General features: G+C 39.8%; 2 protein-coding genes across 10 annotated transcripts in view; one reads left to right on the forward strand and one right to left on the reverse strand.

Annotated features, from left to right (window-relative positions):
- FBXL2 (F-box and leucine rich repeat protein 2) overlaps positions 1-2,791 on the forward strand; it is a 53,741-nt gene extending 50,950 nt beyond the window's left edge. The window contains exon 16 of the transcript XR_004971609.1: positions 2,348-2,791. The gene's annotated coding sequence lies outside the window, so the exon portion shown is untranslated. The remainder of the gene's footprint in view (positions 1-2,347) is intronic.
- Positions 1-15,600, reverse strand: part of UBP1 (upstream binding protein 1) — a 41,803-nt gene that overhangs the window by 11,676 nt on the left and 14,527 nt on the right. For 7 of the 9 annotated variants that reach the window (XR_004971605.1, XR_004971607.1, XR_004971608.1 and 4 more), the window contains exons 3-11: positions 13,723-13,799; positions 13,180-13,285; positions 12,316-12,422; positions 9,542-9,694; positions 9,333-9,443; positions 8,782-8,889; positions 3,427-3,530; positions 769-823; positions 433-526 (exon numbers count right to left, since the gene is read on the reverse strand). Coding sequence is in view for 5 of the 9 variants with exons in the window: in XM_036332875.1 (XP_036188768.1) it covers positions 433-526; positions 769-823; positions 3,427-3,530; positions 8,782-8,889; positions 9,333-9,443; positions 9,542-9,694; positions 12,316-12,422; positions 13,180-13,285; positions 13,723-13,799 (915 nt within the window). In the remaining 4 variants the exon portion in view is untranslated. Of the gene's footprint in view, positions 1-432; positions 527-768; positions 824-3,426; positions 3,531-8,781; positions 8,890-9,332; positions 9,444-9,541; positions 9,695-12,315; positions 12,423-13,179; positions 13,286-13,722; positions 13,800-15,048; positions 15,132-15,600 lie in introns of those variants that run through there. The other 2 variants (XM_036332879.1, XM_036332876.1) reach the window with 2 other exon arrangements.

The following is a 15,600-nucleotide window of genomic DNA, read 5'->3' on the forward strand; positions in this document are numbered from 1 at the left end:
TGACACAGAACTATATATACACAGTGCATCAATGACAATTTCATGATCTGGATATTGTACTGTAATTATGTGAGTGAATGGTACCCTGGAGCATCTCTGTACTATCTTTGCAACTTACTGTAAAGAAAAAATTATTTCTAAATAAAAAGTTATTAAATGAAAAAACTGCATAGAACTATATGTGCCTGTACACAAACGAGGGCACACAGAACTGGTGAGGAAGTAGATTGTACTGATGTCAGTTTCATAATTTTGATAGTGTACAACAGGTGTGCAAAGTATTACCTCTGGGGGGAACTGGGTGATAGGAACACGGGACTTCCTGGGACATGTTTTAACAACATCTTATGAATTTATAATTATTTCAACATTAAAAAAAATAAGGTTAACAGAAAGTACAGAGTACATGTGTATACACCCACACAAACATACCTGAAAAATTGGAAAACAGTCTTGTGTAGGAAGAAAATCTGTTTTTGAGCAGCCACTGCTGTGTTTCCTGGGTGGTGGCTGAAGGCTGAAGTTGCTATTAACAAAGAAAATGAATATAAATAGAAGAAACTACTCAAACCTATAAAAACATAACCCAGGCCCCTAAGCATGTTATAAAGAACATTGAAACAAAACACAAACCCTCCAAGTCTGAGGTAAAAGAACACCCAAGGGGCACTGCACTCAGTAACCCAATCACTGACTCAAGCCTCTGTCAGAGCCTTAAAAATACAGGCCCCCGAAAGCATGTGATAGTTCAAGGAACAAGACACTTACTTCACTAGAGGTTTGCAAAACTCCATCTCCCTGATGATTTGGGGAAGAAGAATTGCTGGGGAAAAGGAAGATGGGAAGGAAAAGATGGTTATGGTTATTATTTATATAAAATCAAGACATTAAAGGCTATTAAAATTAAGTAAACTTAAAAAAAAATACTGTGTGAGAGAGCAATATAAATTTGCAATAAAAATGTTGGCACAGCCCTAACCGGTTTGGCTCAGTGGATAGAGCGTCAGCCTGCGGGCTGAAGGGCCCAGGTTTGATTCCTGTCAAGGGCATGTACCTTGGTTGTGGGCACATCCCCAGTAGGGGGTGTGCAGGAGGCAGCTGATCGATGTTTCTCTCTCATCAATGTTTCTAACTCTCTATCCCTCTCCCTTCCTCTCTTTAAAAAATCAGTAAGAATATATTTTAAAAAAAATGTTGGCACAGCCCTTGCTTGTTTGGTCTGTGAAGGGTCCCAGGTTCAATCCCGGTTAAGGGCACATGCCCAGGTTGTGGGCTTGATCCCCAATGGGCGGCAGGCAGAAGGAAGCTGATCGATGATTCTCTCTCATCATTGATCTTTCTATCTCTCCCTCTCCCTTCCTCTCTGAAATCAATTATGTGCATATATATATATATATATATATATATATATATATATGAAGGCACAATTGGTCAGGGGTGAATATGATGAGATTAAGACAGAAGACTTTCTTAATTTTTGCCTTTTCTTTCTCCATCTGTGATAGTAAAAGATTCTAGTTCTATGAAATAAAAGGGCTCCAATTATCTCCAAGTTAACAGGAAAATGAAGGACACTCATTCATTTTAGTTGGGGGGAAAATATGAGAAATCAAGAAAGATAAACAACTGAAAGTAGGAAAACAATGAGCTATAAGGAGTGGTATGATAATCCTAAATCAAAATGATATCCCTTTTAATACATTTATCCATTATTAGAGGGCAGAATTCAAGAGAACAAAAAACAATAGCATACCACTATCCTTTTGTTTCTAAGGTAAAAGGAAAATGAGAACCAACTGCACAGCGGATGCATCCCCCTCTCTGGTCTGGCTCTGACTCCTTTCTTAGCACTCGTACGGAAGTTTTACTTGGGTTTATTATGTTGATTGTTCAGCATCCTCCTCTATCCACTGGAACTTAAACTCCTCAGAGAGGAATTTGTCTGTCATTTAAATGTCACAGCACCGGAACAGTGCTGGGTGCACAGTGGGCTCTCAGAAATAGCCAGTTAATTATTGAGTACATCAATTCACAGCTTATCTCTAATATCATAATTGTTTTCTAAGATGATTCAGGCTGGATTTGACCGAAAGAAGAGCCCCCTACATGGCAACATGCTGGTCTCCTGGTCTCTGAGCCCAAGATTGTTTTTCTACTCTTAAAGCACAATAACTTAAAAGGCTGCCTCATCAGCTTTTCCATCTCAGGGGAAAAGCATGCTTGTGTCCCCTCAAAATCGTATATTGAACCCTTATCCACAGTGTGACAGATAGTATTAGGAGGTGGGGCCTAAACCTGCTATCAACAGGGAAGTTCTGATCTGATCTGACTGTCACTATTCCTTCAGCCAACCCCTAAGAATGCAACGTCTCCTCGGGACATCACTGCAGCACTTCGAGAAGCCTGATACACAGCTCCTGCTCCTACCCGCTGCTCACGAGACTCTGATCTGCACATCAAGGCCAAAGAGTAGAACAAAGTCCACCATTCCCATTTCTAAAGCCACTTAAGTTCTTTAAGGGTAAAGAGTTATTTAAAAAAAGAGTGTATCTATTAGGAGGAGGAGAAATGGAGCAGAGAAATAACTCTTGTGTAGTATGGTGAGCATTAAATTAAAGACAAATGTACTTTATAATGATTGCAATCTTAACTTATTGATTCATAGTTTCACCTTAAAATCTCATTGTTCTGCCAAACCAGTTTGGCTCAGTGGCTAGAGCAGGGGTGGGCAAACTTTTTGACTCAAGGGCCACAATGGGTTCTTAAACTGGACCGGAGGGCCGGAACAAAAGCATGGATGGAGTGTTTGTGTGAACTAATATAAATTCAAAGTAAACATCATTACATAAAAGGGTACGGTCTTTTTTTTCAATAGTTTTATTCATTTCAAACGGGCCGGATCCAGCCCGCGGGCCGTAGTTTGCCCACGGCTGGGCTAGAGCGTCAGCCTGCGAACTGAAGGGTCCCAGGTTCGATTCCGGTCAAGGGCATGTACCTTGGTTGCGGGCACATCCCCAGTGGGGGGCGTGCAAGAGGCAGCTGATCGATCTCTCTCATCGATGTTTCTGGCTCTCTATCCCTCTCCCATCTTCTCTGTAAAAAATCAATAAAATATTTTTAAAAATCTCATTGTTCTTTCTCTGTCCATGAACCGCATTAATGTTCTTTTTATCTCAGAAAGAATATATCTTGAAATGCCCCCCTTCTACAACTTCCATAGTCTGTGAGTGTGCGGGGCACAAAGGGCCAGGAGGAAAAGGCGGGCAGGTGAAGAAAAGTGATTTCCCCTGAAATGGAGGAGGCTATTTCCCATGACCACATGCGTCAGATAAACAAATGGAAAGGTAGCTGTAAATTGAGAGAAAGGGAAACAAAGGAGCATGAGCATCAGTCAGCTTCAGGCACACGAGGACACAAAGCAGATACCTGTCTGGGACGCTGCAGGTGCTCTGCTGTGGGGAGGTGAAAGGGGGCGCTGTGGAGGGACTGTTATTCACATAGGCTGTGGGGGTGTCCGGCCACGGAGAACACTAAGGATAGAAACAAAAATAAATTAATAATATGCTTTTAAAGGGTATGGAAGAATACTTTGTATTTCACAATCTAGTCTGGCCAAACAAGATTATAAAACACAAGACACCTGACACTCATCAAGCAACGGCATGGGAACATATATTTCCTTCTATGTGGCAAGGAAAAAATTTCACCTGCTTTATGTGTCTAGATACTGATTAATTTTAGGGAAGCCCAGAAGTGATGATAGCAGCAAAACGTCATCATTTTAAATGTATATTTATATACAATTTGCTGTCAAGAACTTTTTGCCTCCCTCTTTATCAATTCTCCAAAAGGTGCTTATCAAGCTTTAAGAATAGCAGAGGCAAAAAGGATTCATAAGCAATCTGACATCACACGGTGACCAAGACAGTGCCTGTCCTACCTAGTGCTCCTTCTGCCCTCACCAGTACCCACCTGCTTCCTTCATTTCTCTAGGATTAATAATCCTCAAGTAAGCTGAGACCATTCCAGTACCAAAAACACCTGTGTATGGTACTGCCTACACCTACGTATCCACGTGTGTTTATTTCTTGTATTTTCTGGACAAGGCATAGTGAACTAAAGTATTTTTCAGCTCTAGACACAATTCTAACCAAAGATAACGCACAGCTACAAAGACACATCAACGTCAAAAGCATGCTCACAGGCCAGCAAGGTGTCAAGTAAAAATCTTCAAGCCTGAGCTATGGAGGGAATCCCATCACTCACCCCACATATTCTTCCTAAAACTAATCTGCCTGAGGATGCCCCTGGTTTCAAAGGTCCCCTTTCACAGTCACTCTTCTCCTACTTTTCACACAAAAGGCTTCAGATCTCATGATGGCTATCCATGGGGTATAAGATTCTCCCAAATCAAAGCAAAAAAATAAAAATAAAAAAATTCAAAGATTTAGGGTAGATACTAAGAAAGTACATGACTCTGCCCTAGCCAGTTTGGCTGGGTGGATAGAGCATTGGCCTGTGGACTGAAGGGTCCCAGGTTCGATTCCGGTCAAGGGCATGTACCTTGGTTGCGGGCACATCCCCAGTAGGGAGTGTGCAGGAGGCAGCTGATCAATGTTTCTCTCTCATCGATGTTTCTAACTCTCTCTCTCCCTTCCTCCTTGTAAAAAATCAATAAAATATATTAAAAAAAAAAAGTGCATGACTCTAAAAATGGGGAGTTAGAGGATATGAGGGGATAAATGGTTTTAGAAGACTTGACTTGGGGTGGTGAAAACACAATATAGTGTATACAGATGATGTGTTGTGGAATTATGCACCTGAAACCTATATAATTTTATTAGTCACCCCACTAAGTTCAATAAAAAAAAAAAAGTCTGTGGGTTAATATTATTTCTTTTGCCCCTCAAAAACAAACAAATTTTTTTTAAAAAATTCTTCTCTGTGTTTCTGGTAGCTTCCAATTATTTGCTTCCAAAACAATTCTGGAGGATCTACCATCAGCTGACACAGTACTGAAATAATCTATTAGGGTCATATAAAATCCATCACTGGGATATTTGGCAGATAACGCAAAAGGAACTTCAAGACCTGAAAGACACTGTCGAAAGGAAAATAAATATCTAAATAATCTTTTTCTTATCTATAAAAAAAATCTAGAATTAGGTTCTGTTCTGAGATGTATTTCCAATAACACTTCTATTTTTATATTTAAAAAATTCTCATCAAAACCTGTATGGTCCTGCCTGGTTTGGCTCAGTGGTTTGAGTGTCATCCCACGCACCCAAGGGTCTTAGATTAGATTCCTAGTTGGAGCACATTCGGAAGGCAACTGATCAATGTTTCTCACATCAAGATCTCTCTCTCTCTTTCTCTCTAGAATCAATGAAAAAAACACACATATCCTTGGATGAGGATTAAAAAAATACTTTCTATGATTTGTTGTTTTGATAAGTTGGTACCAATAATAAAGTTTAAATTTTTCAACTGACTGAAGAGCCTATGGTCACAGGAAATTTTAAAAATTAAACTTCTCTCTCTACATATATATATATTTATATATGTGATAAAATTATTAGGGTGATAATTAAAACATTTTCAGGCATAATAGTATGTCTTATCACGTAAAACTATTTAAGGGGAGTAGAAAACAGATCAAGAAGGTAGAGCAGAGTAAAGTTTCATGAACTTTTAAAATGAACAATGGTGGGTGTCAAATTGCTATGGTAGTGGAGTCCACAGAATACACTTCAGAAAGCAATGTAAATTATCTTAAATTTTAAATGCAAACACTCACTACGTCAGAAAATGGTCTCCTTTGGCAATGATTTAAATGTATGATGAAAACTTTTTTCAGATGTCAACCTAAAAATGTGGAAAGGAGTATATTCTTTCTTAAAAATTCTTTGACGATGGAAGAGTCATGACTAGTGTGAAGGAGCTAAAAGGCTGTGCAGCACTCTGGGGCAGAAAGGAAGTCTCTCCAATGGTTACAAGAGCTTAAAGCAACTGACAGCCATCAGAAGCATTGATACAAGGAAAATAAAACAGAAACCCCGAATCTTATTATTTACAACTGCCCATCATATATCCCTTCAAAAATGGGGAAAATGATGCACTTATTGTTTCTACTACTATCAACTTTCAAAAAAAAAAAAAAAAAAAAGGAATTTACTGGCTAGATAGCACTTCACTAAAAACCTCACACAACAAGGCCCATTCTTTTACTTTCCACCTTAAAAGTAGTTACCTCCTCAGCTTATACAGTTTGAGGAACCTAAGAGCATGTGAGCCAACAGACAGATCAAATAACTATGGGTATGCCATGCTCATAGCCATCTCCACTACCCAGAAGATCTTCTTGCTGCACCATCCTCCTCAGATACTAAATACCACCATTAGCAAGGATAACAGCAAAATAATATAAACCTTTTAACGTCAAGCTTCCCAAAATCTGCCTTGTAATTTTTGCCAGCTGTCTACCGAGGAAATGAAGCCATCAGAAGTTTCAGGTTAGTATGGCAGAGCAGCGACAGCGACACCAAATTGCCTGAAACTTCATAAACCTATCTATTTTCACTTACACATCTAGACTCTTAGCAGCAGAGAAGTAGAGCTGTTAATAGCTGACATCTAAAACTTGCCCAATAAATAAGAGACTCGATTCACTCAGCAGTAGAAAACTAGTGTTCAATGAAAGCTGGTTTTATGGCAAAGCCTCTACTTTTAGAAAAGAACAGATTCCAAGTTCTATAATGGCCACCAAGCACCAAGACCTGCCTGCCTGTGTTTCATAGATTTCTCTAGCAGTCTCAACCCAGAAGGGTAAAGGCTACCAAGGAATATTTTCACAGTTTCTTCTACCTGGTCATTCTGCCCTGTCTTTAAAAGTAAGCAAAGGTGCAGGGCCTGTGTTCCTGAAGGCAACCTGTAATCCATTACCTGGCCTGCACACTTATAGTCTCGGCTCTGGTGCACTGGGAACAGAGTCCCTCCTCAGGGGGACTAGAAAATGACGACCCACCTGAGACTGCAGAAATGGGCAGCCCTGATTTGAGTCAGTAAAATACAGCTCAGAGGCAAAGAAACAGACACACCAAGTAAGGGTTTTGTTGTGCAGTAGCTCTTAGGAACCAACCACAGTGCCTCCATTCCATGTGGGACCATTTCCCACAGCACCTTTTAACTTTAACAGATGAGTCTGGAGATCCCTCTACCGACAGCCAACTGCAGCTATCCACACTAAGAACAATGCTGCCTTCCTCTGCAGGCACCTGAAACAATGAAATGCTGCAGACTTTCTTTTTAAAACAGGTTTCCAAGAGGAGCTCTAACCACCCTTAGGAATACCAAAACAATGCAGCCCGGGGCAGCAAGCAACACACACAAGGAAGATGTGAAATCCCAGGCCAATGAACTGCTGACGTTTTGCATACTTTAGACTTGAGTCATTAATAATTTAACAATAATTTTACCATCTTCAGATTAGCTCTGGGCTCGAATAGATTTAATTTATTAATTATGAGAACCCACTCCTTTTAATTAGTGAAGTAGTTTTTTTAAAAAAGTGGAAAGTGATTCGAGTTATCAGGATTCCCCTCCCCGCCCCCCCGCCCCAAAATGTAAGAACCACTTGTGATTCTTCAGCTGGGAAATCAGAAGAGGCTAAAAACAAAATCGGATGGAGTATACAGTTGTTCCATACAACCTTTGACTGGCATTAAAAAAACCAGTTAAAATGCAACAAGTGTGCTCACCATCCTTTCAGATTTATTGTACAGAGAAGCATTTAAACATTTTCAGTCAATGCTTTTAACTTGGAAATGATGTTCTAGTGATTGTGCTTGTGGCTTTTGTAGTCTACAAATAATTAGACACGTTTAAGAGTGAAAAATTCAATTTTTGGTACCTTGATAGGATGAAGACTGTAATGATAGTGTAGCCATTAATACAGCTCTATAAGAAAAGGTTTAATGCTCTGTGTTTACATTTACTGTGGATATATAGCTGATCTAGATTGTTAGATGGAGAGTTGTGTCATAAAGGAAGAATTTGCTATACTCAAGCAGAGAAAGCTCATAGTCAGCCAAAAATCTCCTGGGTGTATGTTGGGGGGATCCGGATCTGAATATAGAAAGGTGCACTGCTCTGGCCTGAAGCACAAGTTCATGATGCGATGCAAGCTAACAGTGCATTGCAGAGAGGAACACTGATGCGGTCAAGGCCATTTTCCTACCAGTGCTGCCAAACAGGCTTTTAAAAGCACAGACAGACACACATTCTTACACTACATGCAGGGAAATGTGACACAAAGTATTGCGTATGTTAATGTCAAGCTTGCTGCCATCATTTCTCTAAATAGCCATGAAATTTTCTTATCAGTTATACACATGAGGAAGCAAAACCCTTTAAAATTAAACAAAAATGATAACTATTTTACTAAAGAATGTATTTTTAACTAATTTCAGTGCTCTTAAAGGAAGTGTGTGTGCCGAGGAGGGAGGGAGAAAGGGAAGGAGACAGGGAGGGAACACATTTCTGAGTGTCATTTTTCCCTCCAAAACCACCCAATAAGGTCAACTTTGTTTTTAAAGTGTTAGATTTAGGAAATTTTCCTCAGCGAGGAACAAACAGAAAGCAGGAAGTCTAAACAAAAGCAAATTAAATCAAGACAAGGACATCAAAAACAAATTTGGCTTTACTTTTCAGTGGAAGTAGGTCCTATATCTAACACTGCACAAGATTTCTTGCACAATGAAAGGAGAAGCAGAAGTCCCTTACACTGCCTCGCTTTGCCAGAGAATCACCGTAGTCTGCTGGCAAAGTCCGCTTGCTGGACTTTTTCTGCTCATGTTCAACTGCATCTTCAATTATAGGCTCAAGCCTCATCTGGACAAACACCAAAGATTGGGATCAATGTCTTTTCATTATACAAAGAAAGATCCAATACCCTGTTTTATGTCTCTGCAGTCCAATTAAACAATTGCATGATTAGCAGGATTCAAAGTTAAAGAAAATGCAAAACCCCAGCAGTGACAAAAATCAAACTTTCTAGGCCCCAGTTTAATCTCTAGTCAACTTCAAGGTTTTTAAGGTCTGTTTCTAAGACCTGATTGGGATTTCAGCATCTTCATTCAAGATCCCACCCAGGAAACTAATCCATTAAAATCCCAGAATTTAAATAATGTATTTCCCCCACAAATTTCACAAGAATATGTCAAACTACCCCCCAACCTTCCCCAACCCCTTCTTGGCAAAGCTCATCCTTATAAATAGTGCTAATATTCAAACCTCTGCTTCTCTCCAGACACCAAAATGCTGCTCTGCATTACCTCTGTGAGGATTGTGGTATCATAGGATGGCTGATACTTTTCTTTTTCGTGAGCAGTTCTCTTCTCCATCTTCTCTCGGTCAGTTTTTTGCTTCCGGTCTGCACCTTTAGGCTGAAAAACAAAGTAGATTACTTTGTCCACCAGGTTCCAAACAACTTTATAAGCAAAACTGGGCTTTCATTACTGGAAGCCTGGTTTCCGTCTCTTACCTTAAAAACTTTGATTTGGCAGCTAGCTGAGTGCAGATGATCTGTATATTCTCCATTTTCATTCTGCTTAAAGGTGTCAACCTGGATCCTGAAAGGCACTCCCTTTTCGCCTCCATGCTTCCGTGGAGTAAATTCTGTGCTGATGCAGTGCACCTGGACAATTGGAGATGGATTCAAAGTACCATCCACTGGTTTGTCCCTCTGGATGCCCTGTCACTGCTATAAATGTAAGGCCCTTTAAAACAAACTCCCACATCTTAGCCAGGTGTCTGTTATGAATTTCTGATTGTTGTTAATATATGGTTTTCCTTTCACAAAGCCAGCCGATCCTTTCTGAACTTTCTGGGAATGAGCTCTTCCCCGATTACAAAGCCTCTCCTCTAAGGAAGAACTTGCTCTGACCATGGGTACAGCAGTACAGAGGCTTCCTGCCTACTTCCCCTACCTGCACTCCAGGCCGCATACTGCTCTCAGGCTCAGCTAAGCCTTGCATGTGGCTCAATCCACAGCAACCTTGAGCTCATCATTCAAAGCTTCCACTGTTGCCCTCTATTGCAAAATACCAATCATCTAACTGTTATTCTAACCTCCATCAACTTGGAATACTTTTGCCTGGGGAACTTCCACGGCCCACAAAGCCCACCACTTCTTACCTGTATCCATCTAAACCAGCGGTTCTCAACCTGTGGGTCGCGACCCCTTTGGGGTCGAACGACCCTTTCACAGGGGTCGCCTAAATACATCCTGCATACCAGATATTTACATTACAATTCATTAACAGCAGCAAAATTACAGTTATGAAGTAGCAACGAAAGTAATTTTATGGTTGGGGGTCACCAAAACATGAGAAACTGTATTAAAGGGTCGCAGCATTAGGAAGGTTGAGAACCACTGATAAACTCTTCTGTCAACCCTTCCAAAGGTCCTAAGGGCAATACTCATCTTCCATCACTCTGTACCCTCTCCTAATACCACCATGGAGACAGCATTAGGATACTTCACAGGATCAGTAAACAGGTCTTGGTAATTTCTGACTGTTACACATCCTGTAATACACATCCTGTCTTCTAGTGACTCTCAAAGTGAAAACTGATCTCTGCAGGATACTGTGCACAACCTGAGATATAAGGCCAGCTCCTACCTCTCTTTCACTCACTGTACATCTAGTTATCCTGTTAGACAAACAGCGTGAGAAAATATTCAACGAATACGAACCATGTTCCTAGTGACTACTAATTAATGAAAGATAGTATTTGCCAGGCCACAAAAATTCAAAATACCAAAGATTCTTTACTGTTCACAAAAACTACAGTCTACATAGGCTGGTCAGCAGTTAAGCAGTATGTTTTTTCTACGTAAGATTACCTACTCAGTGTATATATATATATATTTAAATATACTTTTATTGACTCAGAGAGAAAGGGAGAGGGAGAGAAAGATAGAAACATCAATGATGCGAGAGAATCATTGATCGGCTGCCTCTTGCACACCCCCCACTGGGGATCGAGCCCACAAACCGGGCATGTGCCCTTGACTGGAGTCGAACCTGGGACCCTTCAATCTGCAGGCCAACGCTCTATCCACTGAGCCAAACCAGCTAGGGCCCTACTCAGTATTTTTAATCTTTCCACTTACAAATCTGAACATCCTGGGTATCAGAATTACCATGGGTTTTACGGTATATATTTTTTATATATATATTTTAAACTTCATCTCTTAAAGATACAAACTGAGTACTTATGGTTGACATGAAATGCCTGAGAGTTGCTTTAAAATATTCCATCAATAACTTAAAAGGGGGAAACTACTAATAACTGTTGAAGAAAGGTGATGAGTACACAGAGAATTCATTCTTATTATTCTCTTTTGTGATTTGAAAATTTTAGTATTAGAATGTTGCTAACAGAGAATCTTAAAACAGTACACTTTTTTCCGCCACATCTTTTATTTATTTATTTTCTAATATATTTTATTGATTTTTTTTACAGAGGAAGGGAGAGGGACAGAGAGCTAGAAACATCGATGAGAGAAACATCGATCAGCCACCTCCTGCACACCCTCCACTGGGGATGTGCCTGCAACCAAGGTACATGCCCCTGACCGGAATCGAACCTGGGACCCCTCAGTCCACAGGCCGACGCTCCACCCACTGAGCCAAACCGGTCAGGGCGGCTACATCTTTTAAAATAGCAGCTTTGGTTCCAGAGAAATGCATCTTATGAAAAATGGAGGTTTTGATTACTGTTACTACCAGTGGTAAAAGGAACATTTAAATAATGCTTCACACGTCAGCTTGCCTTCACATGTGTTAGTCTATAATAACGGATTTAGTATATTAACTCCAATATTTTATTTTATTTTTTTTTTATTTTTATTTTTTTTATATTTTTTTTATTGATTTTTCACAGAGAGGAAGGGAGAGAGATAGAGAGTTAGAAACATCGATGAGAGAGAAACATCGATCAGCCGCCTCCTGCACATCTCCCACCGGGGATGTGCCCGCAACCCTGGTACATGCCCTTGACCGGAATCGAACCTGGGACCTTTCAGTCCGCAGGCCGACGCTCTATCCACTGAGCCAAACCGGTTTTGGCAACTCCAATATTTTAAAAAAAGATACTGCCAGATAGTTTACAAATAAGCTTTTAAAGACACTTTTATCATGCATCAAGAATTCAACCTCAAAAAAAAAAAAAAAAAAGAAGTCAACCTCATCCATGACCTTCTAAAAATGACGAGGCTAGTATATGTCTAATAAAGTAAAAAATCCAAACCTGAATGAAAGCAGATGTGCGTTTTGCAGGGTCCCACAGAAATTCAACCGCATTTAACTGGCTGGGATTTGTCCTTGTGTCAATTATTCCCACAGACATTGGAATATCTATATTTTAAAAAGAAGTTACATATAAACTCACTACTAAGAATAATTTAAAAGCTCACAGATTACTCTAATTATGTTTTAGTGAAAATGTTATACCTCTATGCTGCACTTTGTTCTTCCATGTTCTCTGTGGTCAATCATTTCAACATCAAAACCCACCTAATGAGTATCAGACTTTCTCCCACCATGGTTTCTTTTTCATTTTAATCAGAATATGATGGATAATACCCAAAGGAGAATTAAATGAATGGTTTCCAACTCATAATATTACTGGCTCAGGGTCTTTCAGTTTCACCAAAACTCTACAGCTGGTCCTCACACAACATGGGTGGGAACTGCACAGGTCCACTTATGTGAAGAGTTTTTCAATAAATACTGTAAGTGTATTTTTCCTTCCTTATGATTTTCTTAAGATTTTCTTTTCTCTAGCTTAAGATCTCAGTATATAATACACATAACATACAAAATGTGTTAATCGACTATTTATATTATCTGTAAAGCTTCCGATCAACAGCAGGCTATTAATAATTCCATTTTGGGGGAGTCTAGTTATGTGCAAATTTTTCACTGCATGGTGGTCAGCCCGTATCTCCCAGCGTTAGTTGTTCAAGGGTCAACATTGTAAACTATAAAACAACTCAAGGCACAGAGAATCCATTCACACCAAAACACTCCACACAATTACACGTGGTGCCAACATGGGTGTAACTAAAATGCTTTTATATCTCTCTCCAAGGTCTTCTGACGGTCACTGTACCTAAATCAAGAAGTCTATCTCCTGGGCGATTCCACTTCCAACCTTCAAGTTGCTGATGCTCTGTATACTGTAGCCGTCTATCATGGAATACGACTCTTATGATGCTCTATGGAATAAGTGGGGGAAAATGAGTACTTTAAAATTGTCGATGAGAGAGAAACATCGATCAGCTGCCTCCTGCACACTCCCTACTGGGGATGTGCCTGCAACCAAGGTACACACCCTTGACCAGAATCGAACCTGGGACCCTTGAGTCCGCAGGCTGACGCTCTATCAACTGAGCCAAACCGGTTAGGGCCCCTCATGTTATTTTTTACTTTTAAAGAGAAACTTAAAATTTTTGTAGTGGTGGTAGGTCTTTGCACACATAGCTGCAAGTAAATTTCACATGGTACATTTCCAAAGGGCTTTCACATTACACCAACCAACAAGTTAGGAGCTTTAAAATAATGAAGTTAATTTTTTTGTAAAAACTCTTGCAGCAAAACTGCTTTTTAAAAATCACTGCAATATCTATTAGGAATGTAAAAAGATCGACCTTACCTTTACCAATTTTCCAGTGATCTCAGGCATATCTCCCATTTTCCGATTATCCAGCATCCGAATTTCATAAGACTGACCTATTTTTAAAGAAACTGTGCATGAAAAACAATCCACATAACGAACATTACTGTGTTTAATAAAAAACATTAACTATCTTTCAAAATATACAATTACACAATGTTCATTTGTTAAAAAAGCAAATTCAGGTTTATTACCTTTTCCCTGCAACCCATACTATCCTTTCCTTCTTACAGTATTATGTAAGACTAAAAAGAATTTGTCAATGTATTTTCATTTTTATCTATTACTCTTACATTAAATTTACATTACACATATATCCATTACCTGAGATCAACTTTTTATAACAGCTTTTCAAATATATATATAGCCCTAGTCAATTTGGTTCAGTGGATAAAGCGTTGGCCTACAGACTAAAAGGTCCTGGGTTCGATTGTGGTCAAGGGCATGTGCCCAGGTTGTGGGCTTGATCCCCAGTAGGGGCATGCAGGAGGCAGCCAATCAGTGATTCTCTCTCATCATTGATGTTTCTCTCTCTCTCTCTCTCTCTCCCCCCCCCCCTTCCTCTCTCTGTCTCTCTCTGCCCCTCTCCCTTCCTCTCTGAAATCAAAATTGGATCCAATTGTTCCTTTATCAACCAGTGAGTTTTTCCTATAGCTAAAGACTCTGTGCATGTGTGTTCTGTAAAATTTCTATCTCCAGATGGTATTGTTAAAATTAATTTAAAGGCAAGCACTTGTAAGGACTAGGCATTCAAATGTTTTTTAAGTTCATGTGGTCTAAGTTTAATTTTTAGTAAATAAAATCTAGCCTAAGCTAAATTTGTTGATTAAAAAAAACAAAACATAGAGTCAGGACCATCAATATTACTGTCTCCCACCGCCACATTTTGTCTCACTGGAACAGGCCCTTCAGGGGCAATAACACACATGGAGCTGTCCTCTCCTATGACAACATACTTCTGGAACACCCCTGAAGGACCTGCCTGAGGCTCTTCTTGAGGTGTCACTCTTTACAGAAATATATCCATGTGCTTTGCTCGTTTCTTTTTTCACCAAGGATCTGTTTGTACGCAGATAGTGCACCATGAATATTCCTCTCCATTAATGAAAGCCCTTCACTATTGGGGGTCCATGTTTTCAAACTTTTAAAGGAATTTGTTGAGGTCTGCAAAAGCTTCTGCTAAACCCTTCGCTGTGCCATTTTCATGGGAGTTCTTTTCCTGCAGTTTCCTTCTCTTGCCTCTTCTTCAGCTATGCATTCCTGTACCAGTTCCAACAACTCATTAATCAGTTTCTCAGGAATCACCTCTAAGAGCTCCTCAATGTCATCCTCATCCACACCCAAGTTAAAGTTGTTTGCCATCTCAACCACAGCCTTGTTGATCTTTGCAACCTCGTCTTTGGCAAATCCTTTAAAGTAATGAAAAAACTTATTGAGTTTCTTCTTCCAGGTGCCATTCATATCTCCTTGGTAACATCACCCACCCCAAGCGAGGTTCTTGCTGCAGTCATAGATATTGCAATCCTCCAGAACTGCATCAATTGTAGCAATAGCCTAGAAAAAGATCCTCCACAGGTACTAGGTCTTAAAAGGTGCCATAACTCCTTCCTTCTTTGTTTGGAGCAAAAAAGTAGTGTTTGGAAGGAAATACGACTTTGATATTGGGATGAAGATCACCAAAAGGAGGATGCCTAGAATATTATCAACAAAAAGTAAAATCTTGAAAGGTATGTTATTTTCCAAATAGTACTTCTCCATTTTGCTGGCTTAGCAATGCAGGCCAGCATCTTAGAAGAGGAGGTGGGTCATCCACGACTTCTATTGCTCCTGCAGTACACTAAATTGTGTGCTTACTGA

This window comes from Myotis myotis, unplaced genomic scaffold (assembly GCF_014108235.1).
Source record: "Myotis myotis isolate mMyoMyo1 unplaced genomic scaffold, mMyoMyo1.p scaffold_m19_p_13, whole genome shotgun sequence".
Classification (NCBI taxonomy): domain Eukaryota; kingdom Metazoa; phylum Chordata; class Mammalia; order Chiroptera; family Vespertilionidae; genus Myotis; species Myotis myotis.